This window comes from Rhinopithecus roxellana, chromosome 6 (assembly GCF_007565055.1).
Source record: "Rhinopithecus roxellana isolate Shanxi Qingling chromosome 6, ASM756505v1, whole genome shotgun sequence".
In the NCBI taxonomy this organism is placed as follows: Eukaryota; Metazoa; Chordata; class Mammalia; order Primates; family Cercopithecidae; genus Rhinopithecus; species Rhinopithecus roxellana.
Window position 1 is genome coordinate 91,580,648 of NC_044554.1, and position 16,009 is coordinate 91,596,656.

The 16,009-nt window shown below is 42.6% G+C and overlaps 1 long non-coding RNA gene and 2 gene segments (V, D, J or C); all 3 read right to left on the minus strand.

Annotated features, from left to right (window-relative positions):
* Positions 1 to 16,009, minus strand: part of LOC104662900 — a 117,678-nt gene that overhangs the window by 78,431 nt on the left and 23,238 nt on the right. Inside the window, 2 exon segments of the C gene segment in view lie at positions 7,734 to 8,050; positions 8,162 to 8,306. Coding sequence covers positions 7,734 to 8,050; positions 8,162 to 8,204 — 360 coding nt within the window.
* LOC104662902 overlaps positions 1 to 16,009 on the minus strand; it is a 66,537-nt gene that overhangs the window by 26,817 nt on the left and 23,711 nt on the right. Inside the window, 1 exon segment of the C gene segment in view lies at positions 7,735 to 7,865. Within this exon segment, the coding sequence occupies positions 7,735 to 7,740 (6 nt within the window).
* LOC115898347 lies at positions 10,636 to 15,895 on the minus strand. Of its 2 annotated transcripts, none has more exons than XR_004058068.1 (3): positions 14,353 to 15,895; positions 11,764 to 13,295; positions 10,636 to 11,507 (listed from the first exon to the last, which is right to left on the minus strand). It is a non-coding gene; the product is annotated as an uncharacterized LOC115898347 (long non-coding RNA). The 2 variants fall into 2 exon arrangements; XR_004058069.1 differs by lacking the exon at positions 14,353 to 15,895 and having other exon boundaries at positions 11,764 to 12,003; positions 12,492 to 13,737.

Below are 16,009 nucleotides of genomic sequence, written 5' to 3' on the forward strand. Positions count from 1 at the left end.
GTGGTCTCTCCCCTTCCCTGTTCCCTCCTATTTCATTTTTCAGTAGCCTTAGTGATATGAGGATATGTGATATGTGGATATGAGGATATAGTGATATGTTTTTTGTGCTCAAAGCAAAAATTACTCTTCTTGTGGGTTGACTGTGGATCTAAAACTCAAGGTTATAAAAGACCTGTATTTCTCACTATATAAAATACTGAAAATTTGTGCTGATTTTATAACAAATTTTACAAATGAAAATAAAAGTACACATATGTGGACAGTTGAGTACATTTTTTAAAATTAATTGGGAAGTTGTCATCTATTTCAGCCCCAGAGAGGCCAAACATCAGCTCAATATTGCTCTCCAGAAATTAGAGAGGACACTAGATAAAACCATCCTATGGAAGTGGGATTGGCTTGCACTTGTCCCAGACTGTGGAGCTTATATCTTGAACACTTTGGTCCTTAGACCCCCACTCCCCACACCATAGTATGCAGGAGAGACCTTCTGAAAAGAGCTTCTGACTCAGTAGGCCTGGGCTGAGGCTTGACTGACTAGATTTAAAAGAAGCTCCTAAGTGAAGCCAATGCTGCTGGTTCACAAATCAAACTTTGAGTACCAAGGACTTAGAGTATTAGCCTAAATAATTTTATTTTCTAATATGCAATAATAACTCATAGGATCAATATAGTGCTTCAATTTGTTGAGCATTAGGCATGCCCCAAGCACTTGTAAGAACTTTATTTGTATTATTTAAGTTACTTTTCTCAACAGTTTATTCGAGTAATTATTATTATGTTCTCCATTTTACAATCAGGAAAATGAATCAAACATAGGCTAACTAATTTATCTAAAGTCACACAGCTAATATGGGGAGGGTGGATGTGTAACAAATGGTCATTAAAGAAACATCGAGAAATTGGGAAACACTAAATATGAATAAATGTCACTCATGAGTGTATCACTCTAGGGCAGTGACTGAAAATCATTTTCTGTAAAGACCCAAATAGTAAATATTTTGGGCTTTGCGGGTCTCTGCTGCAGCTACAGTCATCTCTCAGAATCTGCAGGGGATTGGTTCCAGGACTCCCAGCAGATACCAAACTCCATGTATGCTCAAGTCCCTGATATACAATGGCATAGTATCTGCATATAACAAATGCACATCCTCTTCTATACTTCAAATCCTCTCTAGATTACGTACAATACCTAATACAATGTAAATACTATGTATGTAGTTGCTATATTATATTGTTTTTATTTGTATTATTTTTATTGCTGTATTATAATTTTTTATTTTTTTCAAATATTTTTGATCCACAGTTCGTTGAATTCGCAGATGTTTAATGCATAGATACTGAAGACTGACTGACTGTACTCTACCATTCGAGTGCAAAAGCAGCTAGCAAAAACAGCCATAAACAATATATAAATAAATAGGCATGGCTGTATTTCAATAAAACTTTATTTACAAAACTGGAGACTACTGGTCACGGACATAGTTTGCTGACCTTCTGCTCAATAGTAACCAGTATTATCTTGAAGGCTGGTATTTTTGTTTTGTTTTTTTTTCTGAGAGCTATAGAGTAGTTATGTGATTAAGTGGAAGAACATAAAAATAATTTTAAGTGTGCCATATATAGCTGTATTTTACATTGTTGTATAAACAATTTCATTAAGTGCATAAATCAATAAAATATTGAAGCCATTATGGCATACATCTTTAAAAGTAGTAGCAGCTTTTTGTTACAATGTGTAAAATCTGTGCAAGTATCAAGAAGATGTTAAAATCACCCATGCTTTCAGAGACACCCACTCTTTAAACTTTGGAGAAATTTTTTCCTTTTGCTCTTTCTTCAATATATACATGTATGTACATGAGAACTTACTATTTAAATCAGTTCTGTGTTCAATATCCTCCTTGATAATACATGGTGAATATTTTCAATTTTACTTATAATTCTTCAAAAACACTGTGCTTAATTGCTACTTAGTATTTCACTACTTTAAATTCACACAGATGAGGTGTCTTTTCTTCCTGTTCCTCATTCTAGTGTGTCTCTAAGTTTTCTTCCCCATAAATCTCCCAGGAGTCTCTTGAAAAGTCAAAGTGGCTTCATCTTCTAAGACCTGACCTTGTGTGGCCACTATGGTCACTTTACACTGTTCTTTGGAGGATTAAATAAAATAATCCATGTAAAATACTTAACACTGGGATTGTGAAAAGCTGAATTCCATCTTTTCACTCACCTATTTCTGGAAAGGTTCATGTTCTCAGGCTCTGTATTTCCTTCACAGTCTTCTTACCTTTGCTTCTATGTATGCAACAGGTGAGAGGTGAAGTCTCTTGAGACTCACTCAGGCGCTCGGGTCATTCTCCCTGTAGACCACCACGGTCAGGAATCATGGTGGACAGGATGTGGGACTCCAGATTCTGAGTGTGCCCCTGGAAAGGGGCTGACCTGCCAGGGAGGCTCCTGGTATTCCCTCATTGGGCTTTCAATAGCATCTGTCTTCTTACCTTATCCGGATGGTATAAGCTGATCCTCAGGAGGGAGAATGGGGAAAAAATACGTTGCAGTTACTTCAAGGACTGTAAGTAGACTGCATGCATGGCAATATGCTGTCAGATATCCATAGTACTAAAGGTAACAATAGGAGAAAATTTTTGAAACTAAGGATTTTTCATCATTAATTTCTTTGTTGTTTGAAAGTGAGTTTCAAAGAAGTGAGCGAGGACTTTTACAGTTTTACAGTTTACACTTTGTTTCATTATTTTTTGAAAGTTCCCAACTACCCAATGATTAATCATGGAATAAACATAAAATAATTGTTAATCATTATTTCTTATTTATTAATTTATGAGGGGTATCATGGTTATTTCCTTTGTCGATGCAGGGAGCATGTATTATCTTTCTTCTTAACTATCTAATCTTATTTTTCTCAGGATTTTTAGTTTTCTTTGCAGAACCCTGAAAGACAAGATCTCCAAAGCATAGCCCCCACCCTGAGATCCCCCACGGTGCCTAGGAGCTGGGTTCCAATGCACAGTGCTTGTTTTGTCCCAACACTAAGTCCTGAGTGTGAAGTGAGCTGCATGCTCTTCCTCTAGGACACAGGATTTACACTTTCATCTGTCATATAACCCAAACAGCTGATTGTTTACTTATAGATCTACCTACTTGTCCCTAGATTTCTTCAGGATGGCCTCAGGGTGCTAATAAAAAGCATACAATTACTATGTTTGACAGATCATTCTAACTTTGAAAACCTCCAATGCAATTGAACCAAATGGGAAAATAGTGATAAGAACAGGGAATATCTGTGTAAAATACATACTGCTTCCTGCTTTCATTCTGAACCATTTAGTTACCAGAAATCTCTACGTAGTGAATTACTAGACAGATGAATTTTGCTCTAAGCCACCCACCCTGTATTTTCAGAGTTCCCAGATATCCTAATGTTGTGGGAAATAGTGTCAAATTGTTCCTAATTCGGATCCTAATTGCTGACATCGATATGGGATTGGGGGAGGGAAGTGCTGGGAAGGGAAGGGCGTGGTCCTTGTCGAGGGCTCCACCCCAGGGCCTGTGTCCCCAGACCTCAGTGAGGACAGGCACTCCTGCCTCCGCGCCCAAATGTTGCATTTCCCAAGACCACCCTGGCCCACCACGCCCCCATTCTGTGCTTATAAAACCTCCGAGAACACTGGGTCCGGGGGGCGGAGCAAGATGGCCGAATAGGAACAGCTCAAGTCTCCAACTCCCAGCGCGAGCGACACAGAAGACGGGTGATTTCTGCATCTTCAACTGAGGTACTGAGGTCATCTCACTAGGGAGTGCCGGACAATCGGTGCTGGTCAGTTGCTGTAGCCTGACCAGCGAGAGCTGAAGCAGGGCGAGGCATCGCCTCACCTGGAAGCGCAAGGGGGAAGGGTATCTCTTTTCCTAGCCAGGGGAACTGAGACACACAACACGTGGAAAATCGGGTAACTCCCACCCCAATACCGCGCTCTAAGCAAACGGGCACATCAGAAGAATATATCCCTCACCTGGCCGGGAGGGTCCCACGCCCACGGAGCCTCCCTCATTGTTGACACAGCAGTCTGTGGCGATCTGACTGCGAAGCAGCAGCAAGGCTGGGGAGGGGCGCCCGCCATTGCTGAGGCTTAAGTAGTTAAACAAAGCCGCTGGGAAGCTTGAACTGGGTGGAGCTCACAGCAGCTCAAGGAAACCTGCCTGTCTCTGTAGACTCCACCTCTGGGGGCAGGGCTCAGCTAAAAAAACAACAGGGGAAGCAGCAGAGGCCTGAGCAGACGGGAAGGACTCTGTCTGACAGCTTTGAAGAGAGCAGCGGATCTCCCAACACAGAGGTTGAGATCTGAGAACGGACAGACTGCCTGCTCAAGTGGGTCACTGACCCCTGAGTAGCCTCACTGGGAGACATCCCCCACTAGGGGCAGTCTGACACCCCACACCTCACAGGGTGGAGTACACCCCTGAGAGGAAGCTTCCAAAGTAAGAATCAGACAGGTACACTCGCTGTTCAGCAATATTCTATCTTCTGCAACCTCTGCTGCCGATACCCAGGCAAACAGGGTCTGGAGTGGACCTCAAGCAATCTCCAACAGACCTATAGCTGAGGGTCCTGACTGTCAGAAGAAAAATTATCAAACAGGAAGGACACCTATACCAAAACCCCATCAGTAGGTCACCATCATCAAAGACCAGAGACAGATAAAACCACAAAGATGGGGAAAAAGCAGGGCAGAAAAGCTGGAAATTCAAGAAATAAGAGCGCATCTCCCCCTGCAAAGGAGCGCAGCCCATCGCCAGCAACGGATCGAAGCTGGTCAGAGAATGACTCTGACGAGATGAGAGAAGAAGGCTTCAGTCCATCAAACTTCTCAGCGCTAAAGGAGGAATTATGTACCCAGTGCAAAGAAACTAAAAATCTTGAAGAAAGAGTGGAAGAATTGACAGCTAGACTAATTAATGCAGAGAAGGTCATAAACGAAATGACAGAGATGAAAACCATGACACGAGAAATACGTGACAAATGCACAAGCTTCAGTAACCGACTCAATCAACTGGAAGAAAGAGTATCAGCGGTTGAGGATCAAATGAATGAAATGAAGCGAGAAGAGAAACCAAAAGAAAAAAGAAGTAAAAGAAATGAACAAAGCCTACAAGAAGTATGGGATTATGTAAAAAGACCAAATCTATGTCTGATTGGGGTGCCTGAAAGTGAGGGGGAAAATGGAACCAAGTTGGAAAACACTCTTCAGGATATCATCCAGGAGAACTTCCCCAACCTAGTAGGGCAGGCCAACATTCAAATTCAGGAAATACAGAGAACGCCACAAAGATACTCCTCCAGAAGAGCAACTCCAAGACACATAATTGCGCCTCAAGAGGAAACTTGATTGAAATTGCTGGAGGGACCGACAGGGCAGTCTGTGGGGACTCACCTTGGAATCTGAAACTATCTCATGAACACTATGTCACAGAGAGGGGTGTTTTTAAATAAAGTTCATTTTTACATGTAATAATAAAGGTTTAAAATTAACGTTATATCAAACATCTATTGTAGACTTGCTAACATTGTTCTAAACATTTTCTTCCATTACTTCCTTCACACTTCTCACCAGTGTTGAGAGTCAGTGGTATTATCTCCCTCTGATAGACAAGAACAGTGTGGCACACATGACGTCCCAGATCACAAAGTTGTGGAGCTTGGAAAAGTACCCAATCCTCACTGAAGAAAACCTCACCAAATGTTGCAAAATGATGAAAATATTTTGAGAAGATTCTAGTAGAACATTAATTAATTAATTAATTAAAATAAAGAAAATAAGAGCAACCAGAATTTATTTTTAAGCATGTTCTCTACATATTTGTAGAGAGTAATATATTTGTTTGGATCATTACACAGGATCACAGGGTTAATTTTTTTTTTTTTTTTTGACAGAGTCTTACTCTGTCACCCAAACTGGAGTACAGTGGTGCGATCTCGGCTCACTGTAACCTCCACCTCCCGAATTCAAGCGATTCTCCTGCCTCAGCCTCCTGAGTAGCTGGGACCACAGGCGTGCACGACCACGCCTGGCTAGTATTTGTATTTTTGGTAGAGACCGGGTTTTACTATATTGGCCAGGCTGGTCTCAAACTCCTTACCTCATTATCTGCCCGCCGCGGCCTCCCAAAGTGCTGGGATTACAGGCGTGAACCACTGCACCAGCCCATGATTAAACATTTTCTAACGGGTTTTACATTTACAGTTTTATATTCTGTTCTTTTAATTTTATATTTAAAAATATATCAGGTCCTTCAAAAGCTCATCTAAATATCACTATTAATGACCTATAACAATATGCACCCTTCTAGACCACTTACCCTATCCAACATCGGCTGAGTTATTTGAAATCTTTGTGTCTCAGTTCTACATCTACAAGTGCCTAAATGGCTTCCAGAGACTTAAGAAATTTACACGGTCACATAATAATGATAAGGAACATGAAGTATAGATAACAGGACCTGTCACATACCTAGATATGGAAAACCCAAATTTCTTATGTTTTTATATTGAAAAGTCAATTGGTACTTTATTGGCATTTTATTCTCTGAATATACCTAATCACTGGAACCCTGGGCACATGCTTCAGCACACAGTAGTGATTTGTGTCAGTTAATGTTTCCTGATGGTCAGTTCTGTCTCCTCCATGGGGATAGAAACACTGTGTCTTTTCTTTTATACTCCTGTGATTAAGAAGCAGTTTGGTGTCATATTCAGGAGGAACCAGATTACCTGGGTCCCTCCCTAGGCTGTCCTGCCACTTACCAGCTCTGTGATTTGGACAAGTGCATGAACTAATACTCCACTTATTTCAGGAGTTAGATATGTTTGATGAGAACAACAGAGCAGACATTATTGGTAGTGTGGGTTAAAGGAGCTAATACATACAAAGAATTGAGAACATTGTAGAGAACTTACATACACACACACACACACACACACACACACACACACACGATACAATTCTCTCTTCCTTTACAGGTAAGATCAAGGGTTATTCCAACATGGAGGGTCTCATCCAACGATCCCCGGGGTGACTTGGAGCTCTAGTCTGACGATCTCATGCTGACAAATTCTCCTCTCTACCCCTCGCAGAAAAAAAGGCACTTACTCCTTCCGGAATTTATCCCAGATATCCTAGCATTTACTTAGAGAATTGCAACCCTTAAACTGTTCGGTGTGGTCTCACAGACCAGCTCAAAGACATAACTCGTCTGGCAGATCATGCAACCCCAATTCTGTAAGCTTTCATTTCTTTCATTGTAAATGGCACCAGTGATAGTTATATTGCAGGGGGGTTGTCTTGACTGTACGTAATAAGAATCCCTCTCTCAACTGCACCTTGCTACTTACTAGAAGTCTCTAGGTGGTGATATGATGGACAGTGGCATGACTTATGTTCTCTCAGTCCCCAGACAAGTCTTTAACTCATTAAGAAACAGTGTCAAATAAAAATTCTGGAGCACAAGTCCTGGGATCAGGTGGGAATGAAAGTATAAGCATAACCCATAACAGCTTCCTGGAAAGCCCTGGAAGAGCCTCAGAGAAGGCGAGCCTGAGTCTGGGAGCCCAGCTGGGGACTGGCTGTGGTTGCCCCTGTTGGGAAGGATGTGGTGGGCACAGACCCTGGGAGGGGATTTTGTGCATCTTGTCTCTACAGTTCTAGTACAGTGTAATCCCATCCTGCACAGTAGTAAATGGCCATGTCTTCTTTCTCTACGGACTTGATGGTAAGGATTGAAGTGAGAGTTTGAGAATTCTTTCTTGCTTCCACTTTGTTGCTCCTCTTACCCATGCTGCCTTGAACTGCGGATTTTGTTGAGGTAATATAGATCAGATGCTCCAAAGCCTGATTCGGTTTCTGCCAGTACCAGTGAATGACATCGTTTGCAAAGTTTGTGCTCTGTATCTTGCAAGGTATGTCAATACTTTTCTTGACTTCCGTGGAAACGGATAGCTGGAACTGCTCCACTTTTGATAATCCAAGTCCAACTGTAAGTAAAAGAGGAGAATTTCCAATGAACATCTGAGAGTGGAAGAGGGAAACATTGAAGAATTATTTTGGTCACACAGCTAGACTGAAATGTTCAGACAGCAACTCACATGCCCAGAAGGAGGAGAAGGCGAATGCTTCCAGCAGTGACATCCTGTCTTCAGGGCGGTGTCCCCAAGGAGAAGGCAAGGAAGTGTGGACCTGGTGGCTAGACACCTCGGGTCAGGGGCTGGAGGGTGTGGCCTGAATTGAGGAGAGAAAAGAAAGTGGTTTTTTGGGCCCTTCAGTGCCACCTGCAGGCTCAGCACTGCGCCCCCCTCCTGCTCACACTGCTTATCTCAGATCAGGCTAGCAGTCTTGATGAGGTTCTGTGCACGAATTTGAGGGGGTCATGGGGATTGCTTAATTTCTATGGAAATGAGAAGGATTTCTAATTGCTTAGGAGTTGTTCATAAACACTTTTCCTCAGTATAATATTTTAAATTGTTGCATATTTAATAAACATTAACTTTTATAATAGCAAATACTTACTGAGCATTTTCTATTTGCTAGCCTTTTTTTCTAAATGATTTTCACCTTCTAATCTTCACAATGATCACATAATATGGGTACTTGGAATTTTCATTTTATGGATGAGGTAATGAGACACAGAGTCATCAAGTAACTGCACAGAAGTCACACAGCAGATAGGTAGAATGTGCTGGTAACGGTGCTGGTCGAAGAAACTCAGAGCTATGGGGAAATATAACAATGAAAACATCTATGGTCATATCACGAAGGCCCACTACTATTCGCTTTATCATATACTCGACTGTAGATTTTTTCATTGTAGATACACGAATATTAATATGATTTTATGGACTATAGATATATTTACATGTATAGTGCTCTGTATTCTTTCAGTTCAGCTTATATTCTGAGCAACTTCCCATGTCATTGGAGAATTTTTTATTTATATGTATTTTTTGAGACAAGATCTTGCTCTGTCGCCCACCCTGGAGTGCAGTAGCACACTCATGGCTCACTGCAGCCTCATCCTCTCAGGCTCAAGCAATCCTTTCATCCCCAGCCTCTTGAGTAACTGGGACTATAGGCGCACACCACCATGCCTGGCTAATTTTGTATTTTTTGTAGAGACGGGGTTTCACTGCGTTGCCCAGGCTGGCCTCCAACTTCTGAGCTCAAGCAATCCACCCACCTCAGCCTCCCAAAGTGCTGGGATTACAGGCGTGAGCAACTGCACCCAACCAAAACATTTTTAAATGTCTGACTGTTCATTTTTATCACACAGGGGCTGCCTGACCCTGTGCAGACTTCTTAATCTCTTTGCGTCTCAAATCTCCATCTGAAAATGGATATAATAATAACACCGGTATTAAAATTTTATGCAGACTAAATAGCCAAGTACACCTAGTATAGCTCCTGACATACAGTAAATTTTCAGTAATTAGTAGATTTTATTATTACTACTACATTTTTATCTCCCCCCTATTTTTTATTTTTATTTTGTAGAGATAGGGTCTTGCTATATTGGCCAGGATGGAGTGCAGTGGTATAATCATGGTTCACTGCAGCCTTGAATTCCTGAGCTCAAGCCATCCTCCTGCCTCAGCCTCTTGAGCAGCTAGGACTACAGGCATGGACCACCATGCACAGTTTCCCTCCACTTCCAGCCATTTAATTTCCCCAACAGTTTTCATTCTTAAAATGCTTTGCTGACTGTTTTGAAGTGGTAACCCAGCTAAATCAAGGGAAACCAGTCAAATATTGTTAGTACTTCATTTTCCCACATTACAAAACTTCTCTTCCCCTCCATTTGGTTCCATTTTATGATTTCCATGTGGCCTTCTCGGAGATCTTCTGGTGCCTCAGGGCTCCTTTAACCTTGGACAGTGATCGTCCCTGTTACTTTTGTCCAGCTCTGGCTCGTGTTGTGTGGGACGGGTGTGAACTCTGACAGCTTGGGTCCTCCCTAGGAGACAGGAGAGGAAGCAGCTGGCTCGGATGGCTCCTCCTAAAGCAGTTGCCCTGTTCACCATCTTTTCTGATAAATACCGTTTCTGAGATACTCAATGCTGGGGAGTTGAATGTTGAGGAGGTAGAGGTCAGCAGACCAATGGGCCTGTGGCTACAACTAGAAGGACTCATTTTTCCCCTGCACAGAATGTGTCCTGGGAATGGGAAGGAGGAGAGGGCGCCCATGCTGCAGGCTGAGCCAGTCTGCAGGGCCCAGCTTAGAGCCCTGGTACTGCCACAGCTAGGGCAGCCACAGTCACCCTGGAACTCACTAGGCACCCTGCACACTCCATTCCTGACAGACAGTTCCTTCCACACTCTGCAACTCCAGCAGCAGTGTGTGTGTGTGTGTGATGGGGAGGTTGTGAGGAGTGTGTCTAATTGCTGGAGTCCACAGTCTACCTGACTACCTGGAATAAAGGCTGAGAAAATGCATCAGGCATTTTCTTTTCTGTAGAGGGAGATGAATTCATTCATTCACCAAAACCCGTGAGGTAAAAATTCCCTAAACACAGGAAAGGATTACTAGCAGTCTGGAAGAAAGACAAATGGACACTTTAAAGACACTTTTTTGTTTGTTTTTTTATTGGTTTTTTCAAACAAATAAAGGGAACAAAGGCATAATTTATATTACTGAAAACATTGTCAGAAAACAGATATTCACTTTTCATAATATTAATAGTTTGCATTAATTGAGGACATTGTCTGTGGCAGGCTCTGTGCTGCAAGTACCTTTGTCCATTATCTATTAAGTGGGGGTTCTTATTATTGTTCCCATTCTCCAGATGGGAAAATAGAAGCTTTGACATAGCAGGCATTTTATTCCAGACCAAGGCATTTTTACAGAGCAGGCATTTTGTCCAAGTATACACTTTGTTCTGTCAGGAGTTAAGTGACAGGACAGTAATTTGCAACAGAGGGTCTAACTCTAGAACCTGTGTGCTTAATGAAACCTTTTATTTCTCCCAAATATATCAATTATATACATATATGTATACACAAACATATATATATATGAAGTACTTGTGCATGAATACATTTATTCTTCTTTTCTGTTGCAGATATAAATATTTCTGGTTGTGCCATTTTGATTACCCAACTAGGAAAAGAGAGAGAGAGAGAGATGGAGAATAACATAGGCTTTTGACTGAACACCTGAAATATCGAAAGAGCACATTAAATTCTTTGTAAAAATATTCTCACATAATTTGAGCAAAGAGAAAAGCAATCTCATTAGCTCAGAGGAAATTGCAGATGATTGCTGGTGACCAGGCATCTTGTCTACCCAGTCTTTGCCTCCGAGGACAGGTCAGAGGCTTCAGGTCAGTGTCAGGTGTGTGTGATCGCTGGTGTCAGGAAAGCAGGTAAATGGTTCAAGCAGGGACTACCGTTCCTTGCCACTGCTGAGGTTTCAGATACATCTGGATAACATTAGCCAGGCTGCAACAACAACAAACCCACCAGTTCATTTACAAATAATTAGATAGTTAAACAGCAGTGAGATAGAGACAGAGACAGAGAAGAGATAGAGGTGGAGGTGGAGGTGGAGGTAGAGATAAGTGTATCTAGTGAAGATTGCAATATCAGCAATGTCCCTGAGGGAAGGTTTTCCTTGATTAGTTGTCCAAACCATTTCACACAAGGGGATGTAGACAAAAGTGAAATTAAATAACAAATACTGGTAATTAGTACTTACTGAGTCCATTCTCTACTCCAGGCTTGATGCTCAGCATTTTGTATTTATTATCTCAACAAATCCTCACAACAGTCACTGGAGCCTGACACACAGAAGACAAAGCTGAAGACGCTCAGGTTGACTCAAGCCCTCTGACTCCAGTCTGCACTCCTTGACTTCACACCATGGTGTCACTTATGCGAATGACTTTTTTCATGACCATCAGTTTTTCTCAAGGCTCTGGAATGTAATGTCTGGTGGCTGAATTCAAACATTATTTTCATTAGTTCTTTAATGATTATTTTTGTGTAAACTAATTTTGTCTTTCCATGGGATTAGGAAGCTTAATAGATTCAGTTTATTTAAAGCCTTGTATCTTATCTGTGTGGCTTTATCACAAATTACCTCCTAAACAGACCCCCACTCCCCAGAGCACAAATAAGGCTTCTTTTTACTAATGAACAAAAGGCATGCCCTTAGGCAGAATAATTAGACAAAGACACCTTTCTCCAGCATGTCGCAGCCCAGCTCCAGAGTGTGCAGGGGGTGGGTGTGAGATGGGATTTTGGTTCCCACTGGCGCCCCTCACCCAAGTGACTTTCAGCAGGGCATAGCCACCCAGCTAACTTTGAGCAGGGGACAGTGATGGAACATGCACACTCTATCATTCAATGCAGAGGGGAAATGTACGCAACCTATACCTGTCATTTCTTGCTCGTTCTGATATTGCGGGGAGGCACTAAACTTACCAACTTAAAACAGTTTCCACCAGGTTAGAGCAGCCTCTTTCAGATGGGCTCGGTCTCTTTGTGGTGCCTGCTTAGGCTTTTCTGTGTTTCTCTCTCTTCCTCCTTCTCATCCCCAGGATGACATCGCTACCCAGGGGCAGGGTGTGTGAATGAGTTCTTAGAGTTGTCTTCCTGCTACCCTCTGCATCCTCAACAACTTCCAGCACTTTGCCCTGCTGATCTCAGGGATTTCACTCTTCCTCTGAACTGGCTGGTGTAATAACCAGACTGAACTTACCACTATTGACTCCACACCATGCCCTTGGGATGTAAAGTTCCCTTCCTGCAGTTTCTCATCAAAATCCCAGGTGCTGTGCTCACCAGCCCCCTCAGTACCTTTGTATCCTCTCAGAGAACCTGAGAAGCATCTGGGACTCCTACATGCACAGCCTGTGTGGAAAGTGGTGCTGCTTTGGGCTCACCTGTGCAAATGCCTTCCACTTTTGATGAAGTTCTACCAGGGCCATATTAGGGAAGCTTGACAGGAGCCAGACACTCACAGACTCTCCTTATGCCTATCTTGGATTTCTCTCGGGCTTTCTATCCCCTCTGCCATAAGGCCCTCAGAGGCAAGGGAACCAGGAAGTTCCTCCATGTAATGCTCTACCCCTCTCACTCTCCCCACCGGCTCGCACTTCCCAGCCAGAAGGAACAGCACTTCTCCCTGGGAGGGTGTTAACATCACCGATATCATATGCTGAGTCTTCATATCCAGCAGCTGTAATAAAATTGTGTGTTCTTAGTTTGCCAGGGTGGCCTTTTGACCTACGAATGAGAGAGTCACAACTTTAGAAAATTCTTTAAAAAAAATTGAACCTGATTTTTAAGCCCAACATCTCACAATTAATTCAAAAAGTGTGTTTGTTCTGGGCAACTATCTTCTCTTTCTATGGGTAGTAAATGTCATGGATTAGCTATAATAAAGATAGATTGAAAAGTGACATAATTTATTTTGGAGAATAAAAATATGTTGGCCACATGTTTCCAAAACATGATCCTCATTACACATTTTGATCATTTCCTTCAGTCTGGGCCATGAGGTTTTGGTCCCTCTCCAAGTATCCCACCCATGATATTGTCTGCTAAAGCAAGTTCACAATAACAGAGATGATCTTCTGTTTTCTTAGCCTTTTCTCCTCCAGTAAGAAGAAGGGTCCTAGGTCAGAATGCCGGTGGGGAGCGGGGTGGGGGTGGGGTGGGAGGCGGGAACTCTTCCAGATGTGTGTCCAACATGACCCTTTAGCCATGGCTTCTTGAGTCACTGCCCATTCTGTCTTGACCTGGCTCTGCAGGACTAGGCAGTAGGTCCAGGTCAGTGCATAATTACCCACAAACGCCATAGTTTATTCTATAAAGTTTTGTTTGTTTGTGAGACAGAGTCTTGCTCTGTAGCCCAGGCTGGAGTGCAGTGGTGCAGTGGTGCAATCTTGGCTCTCTGCAACCTTTGCCTCCTGGGCTCAAGCCATCCTCCCACCTCAGCTTCCGGAATAGCTGAGACTACAGGCACGCCCCACCACACCTGGCTAATTTCTGTGTTTTTGTAGAGATAGGGTTTCACCATGGATAGAGATAGGGTTTCACCAGACACCCAGGCTGGTCTCAAATTCCTGAGGCCAACTGATCTACCCACCTCAGTCTCTGAAAGCGTTGGGATTATAGGCCTCAGCCACCGCACCTGGCCCTATTTCTATAAAGTTAATAAACACTAAGGGTATTCAAAGTGGCCCAATAGTGCAATTGAAAGAGCATGAACTATTTGTTTGGACAGATAACTGCCCCTGTCTAAGCATCAGTTATTTCCTTCACGAATAAGTTTACTTACCAGGGTCTTACGATAATCACCTGAGATTCTGAACATGTAGGACATCTATCCCATTTTCTGGCAGTCAATGGGAACTGAATGGATATTAATTCCATTTTGCTCCTTGCCAGCATCTTCACCCTGAGCATTTCACTATGACTAGAATTCTCTAAAAAATGAAATAATGGACGTTGCCTTCTCTCTGAAATAATCGTGTAGTTTCAACAAACGTAGTCTCTAAATAGGAACCTAAGTCAATAGGAAATGATGTCAAATCAGAAACTTGGGGGTATAGTTGCTGGCATTTGTGGGGTGCAATTGATAGTCATCAGACTCCCTTTCTGGTTTCCTGTGATCACAGAGGCATCATCTGAGGAACATAGGAAGTGCTGCAAGCTGAGGCTGAGGCCTAGCCAGGGCAGAGGGCTGAAGGAGGCTCTTCCACATTGGGAAGGATGTGGTCGCCTACATGATAACGGGGCAAGTGCTCATTACCTCGGCTCCACTGTCATGCTAGGTTCCTGGGGGACATTGTATTGGATCATCATGTCTTTCTACTTTTCTGGGAATTTTATATTAAGAACTAAAGGGGAGTAGTAGAATTTTATATATAGAATTTATATACAGAATTTCATATATGGTTGCAACTCTTTGCCTATCATTGACCTTGAACACGGTTTTTTCCAAGTAAATATCAAAGCCTCAAATGCCTGATTGGGTATTTGTCAGTCCCTGAGTGTGTATGAAAAGTTCTATCTGGATAACCTACAGTGAAAACATACGCTTTGCTTCTGCTAACGAAATAAAGATTTTCACTTGCTTCAATTGTTTTTACCCAGTTTCAACTAGAAACAAACTAGTATTTTCAATGAAACCAAAGTTATCAAGAAATGAGACATTCATTTTCAAAAAAATCCCTCAGCCAATCTGAGAAGTGGGGGAACAAGTTCACATTCCCAGAGTGAAGAAGAGGTGCATATCTGTAGCTGTGATGTCCCTTCTGCTCAGACTGAGTGCCCGAGAGAGAAGGCTGAGGAGACAGGAAACCTGGAGCAGGAGAAGCCGTGCCAGGATGAGGAAGGGGAACCTCGTAGAGTGTTCACAGAGAAGATGGATGTCCCCGGGCCCTGCACCCAGATCAGTCATTTCTGAGGGTGCTGATTGGTCAGGATCACACGGGAACTCTACCCATAGCTATATGACACCATGATAATCAGTCCATTTGCCAGGGTAAAAGTTATTCACATCTTGTTGACTCTTAGAAACTTTTAGAAATATTCTTTCTCATTATTATTATTTCATCATGATTATCTAACTGGTTTCAGGGGAGAGTTGGTCCAAGTTACCACGTGTGCTATGACCTGAAGCCACCTGTCCACTTTTCCAGGTGAGAGTCCTCACTGGTTTACCTGGCAATTGAATGCTCATGGCACAGACCCAACACTTCCATGACCCACACACAGGGCTCTGCTCTGGACCCACGGTGGATGTAGGACCTGAGAGTCCTATTTGGTGTGGAAGTAGGAGAGCTACCTATCATCTCCTCACTGGGAGAGGAGGGAGTTTCCAGGGAACTCCCAGCAGTGCTTTTCCAAGAAAGTCTTTGCAAAATTAGAGTTCCCAGGAATTCTCTAAGCTCTACTGTATTTAGCCTGGTTATAGCCCATGAGCCGAAGGT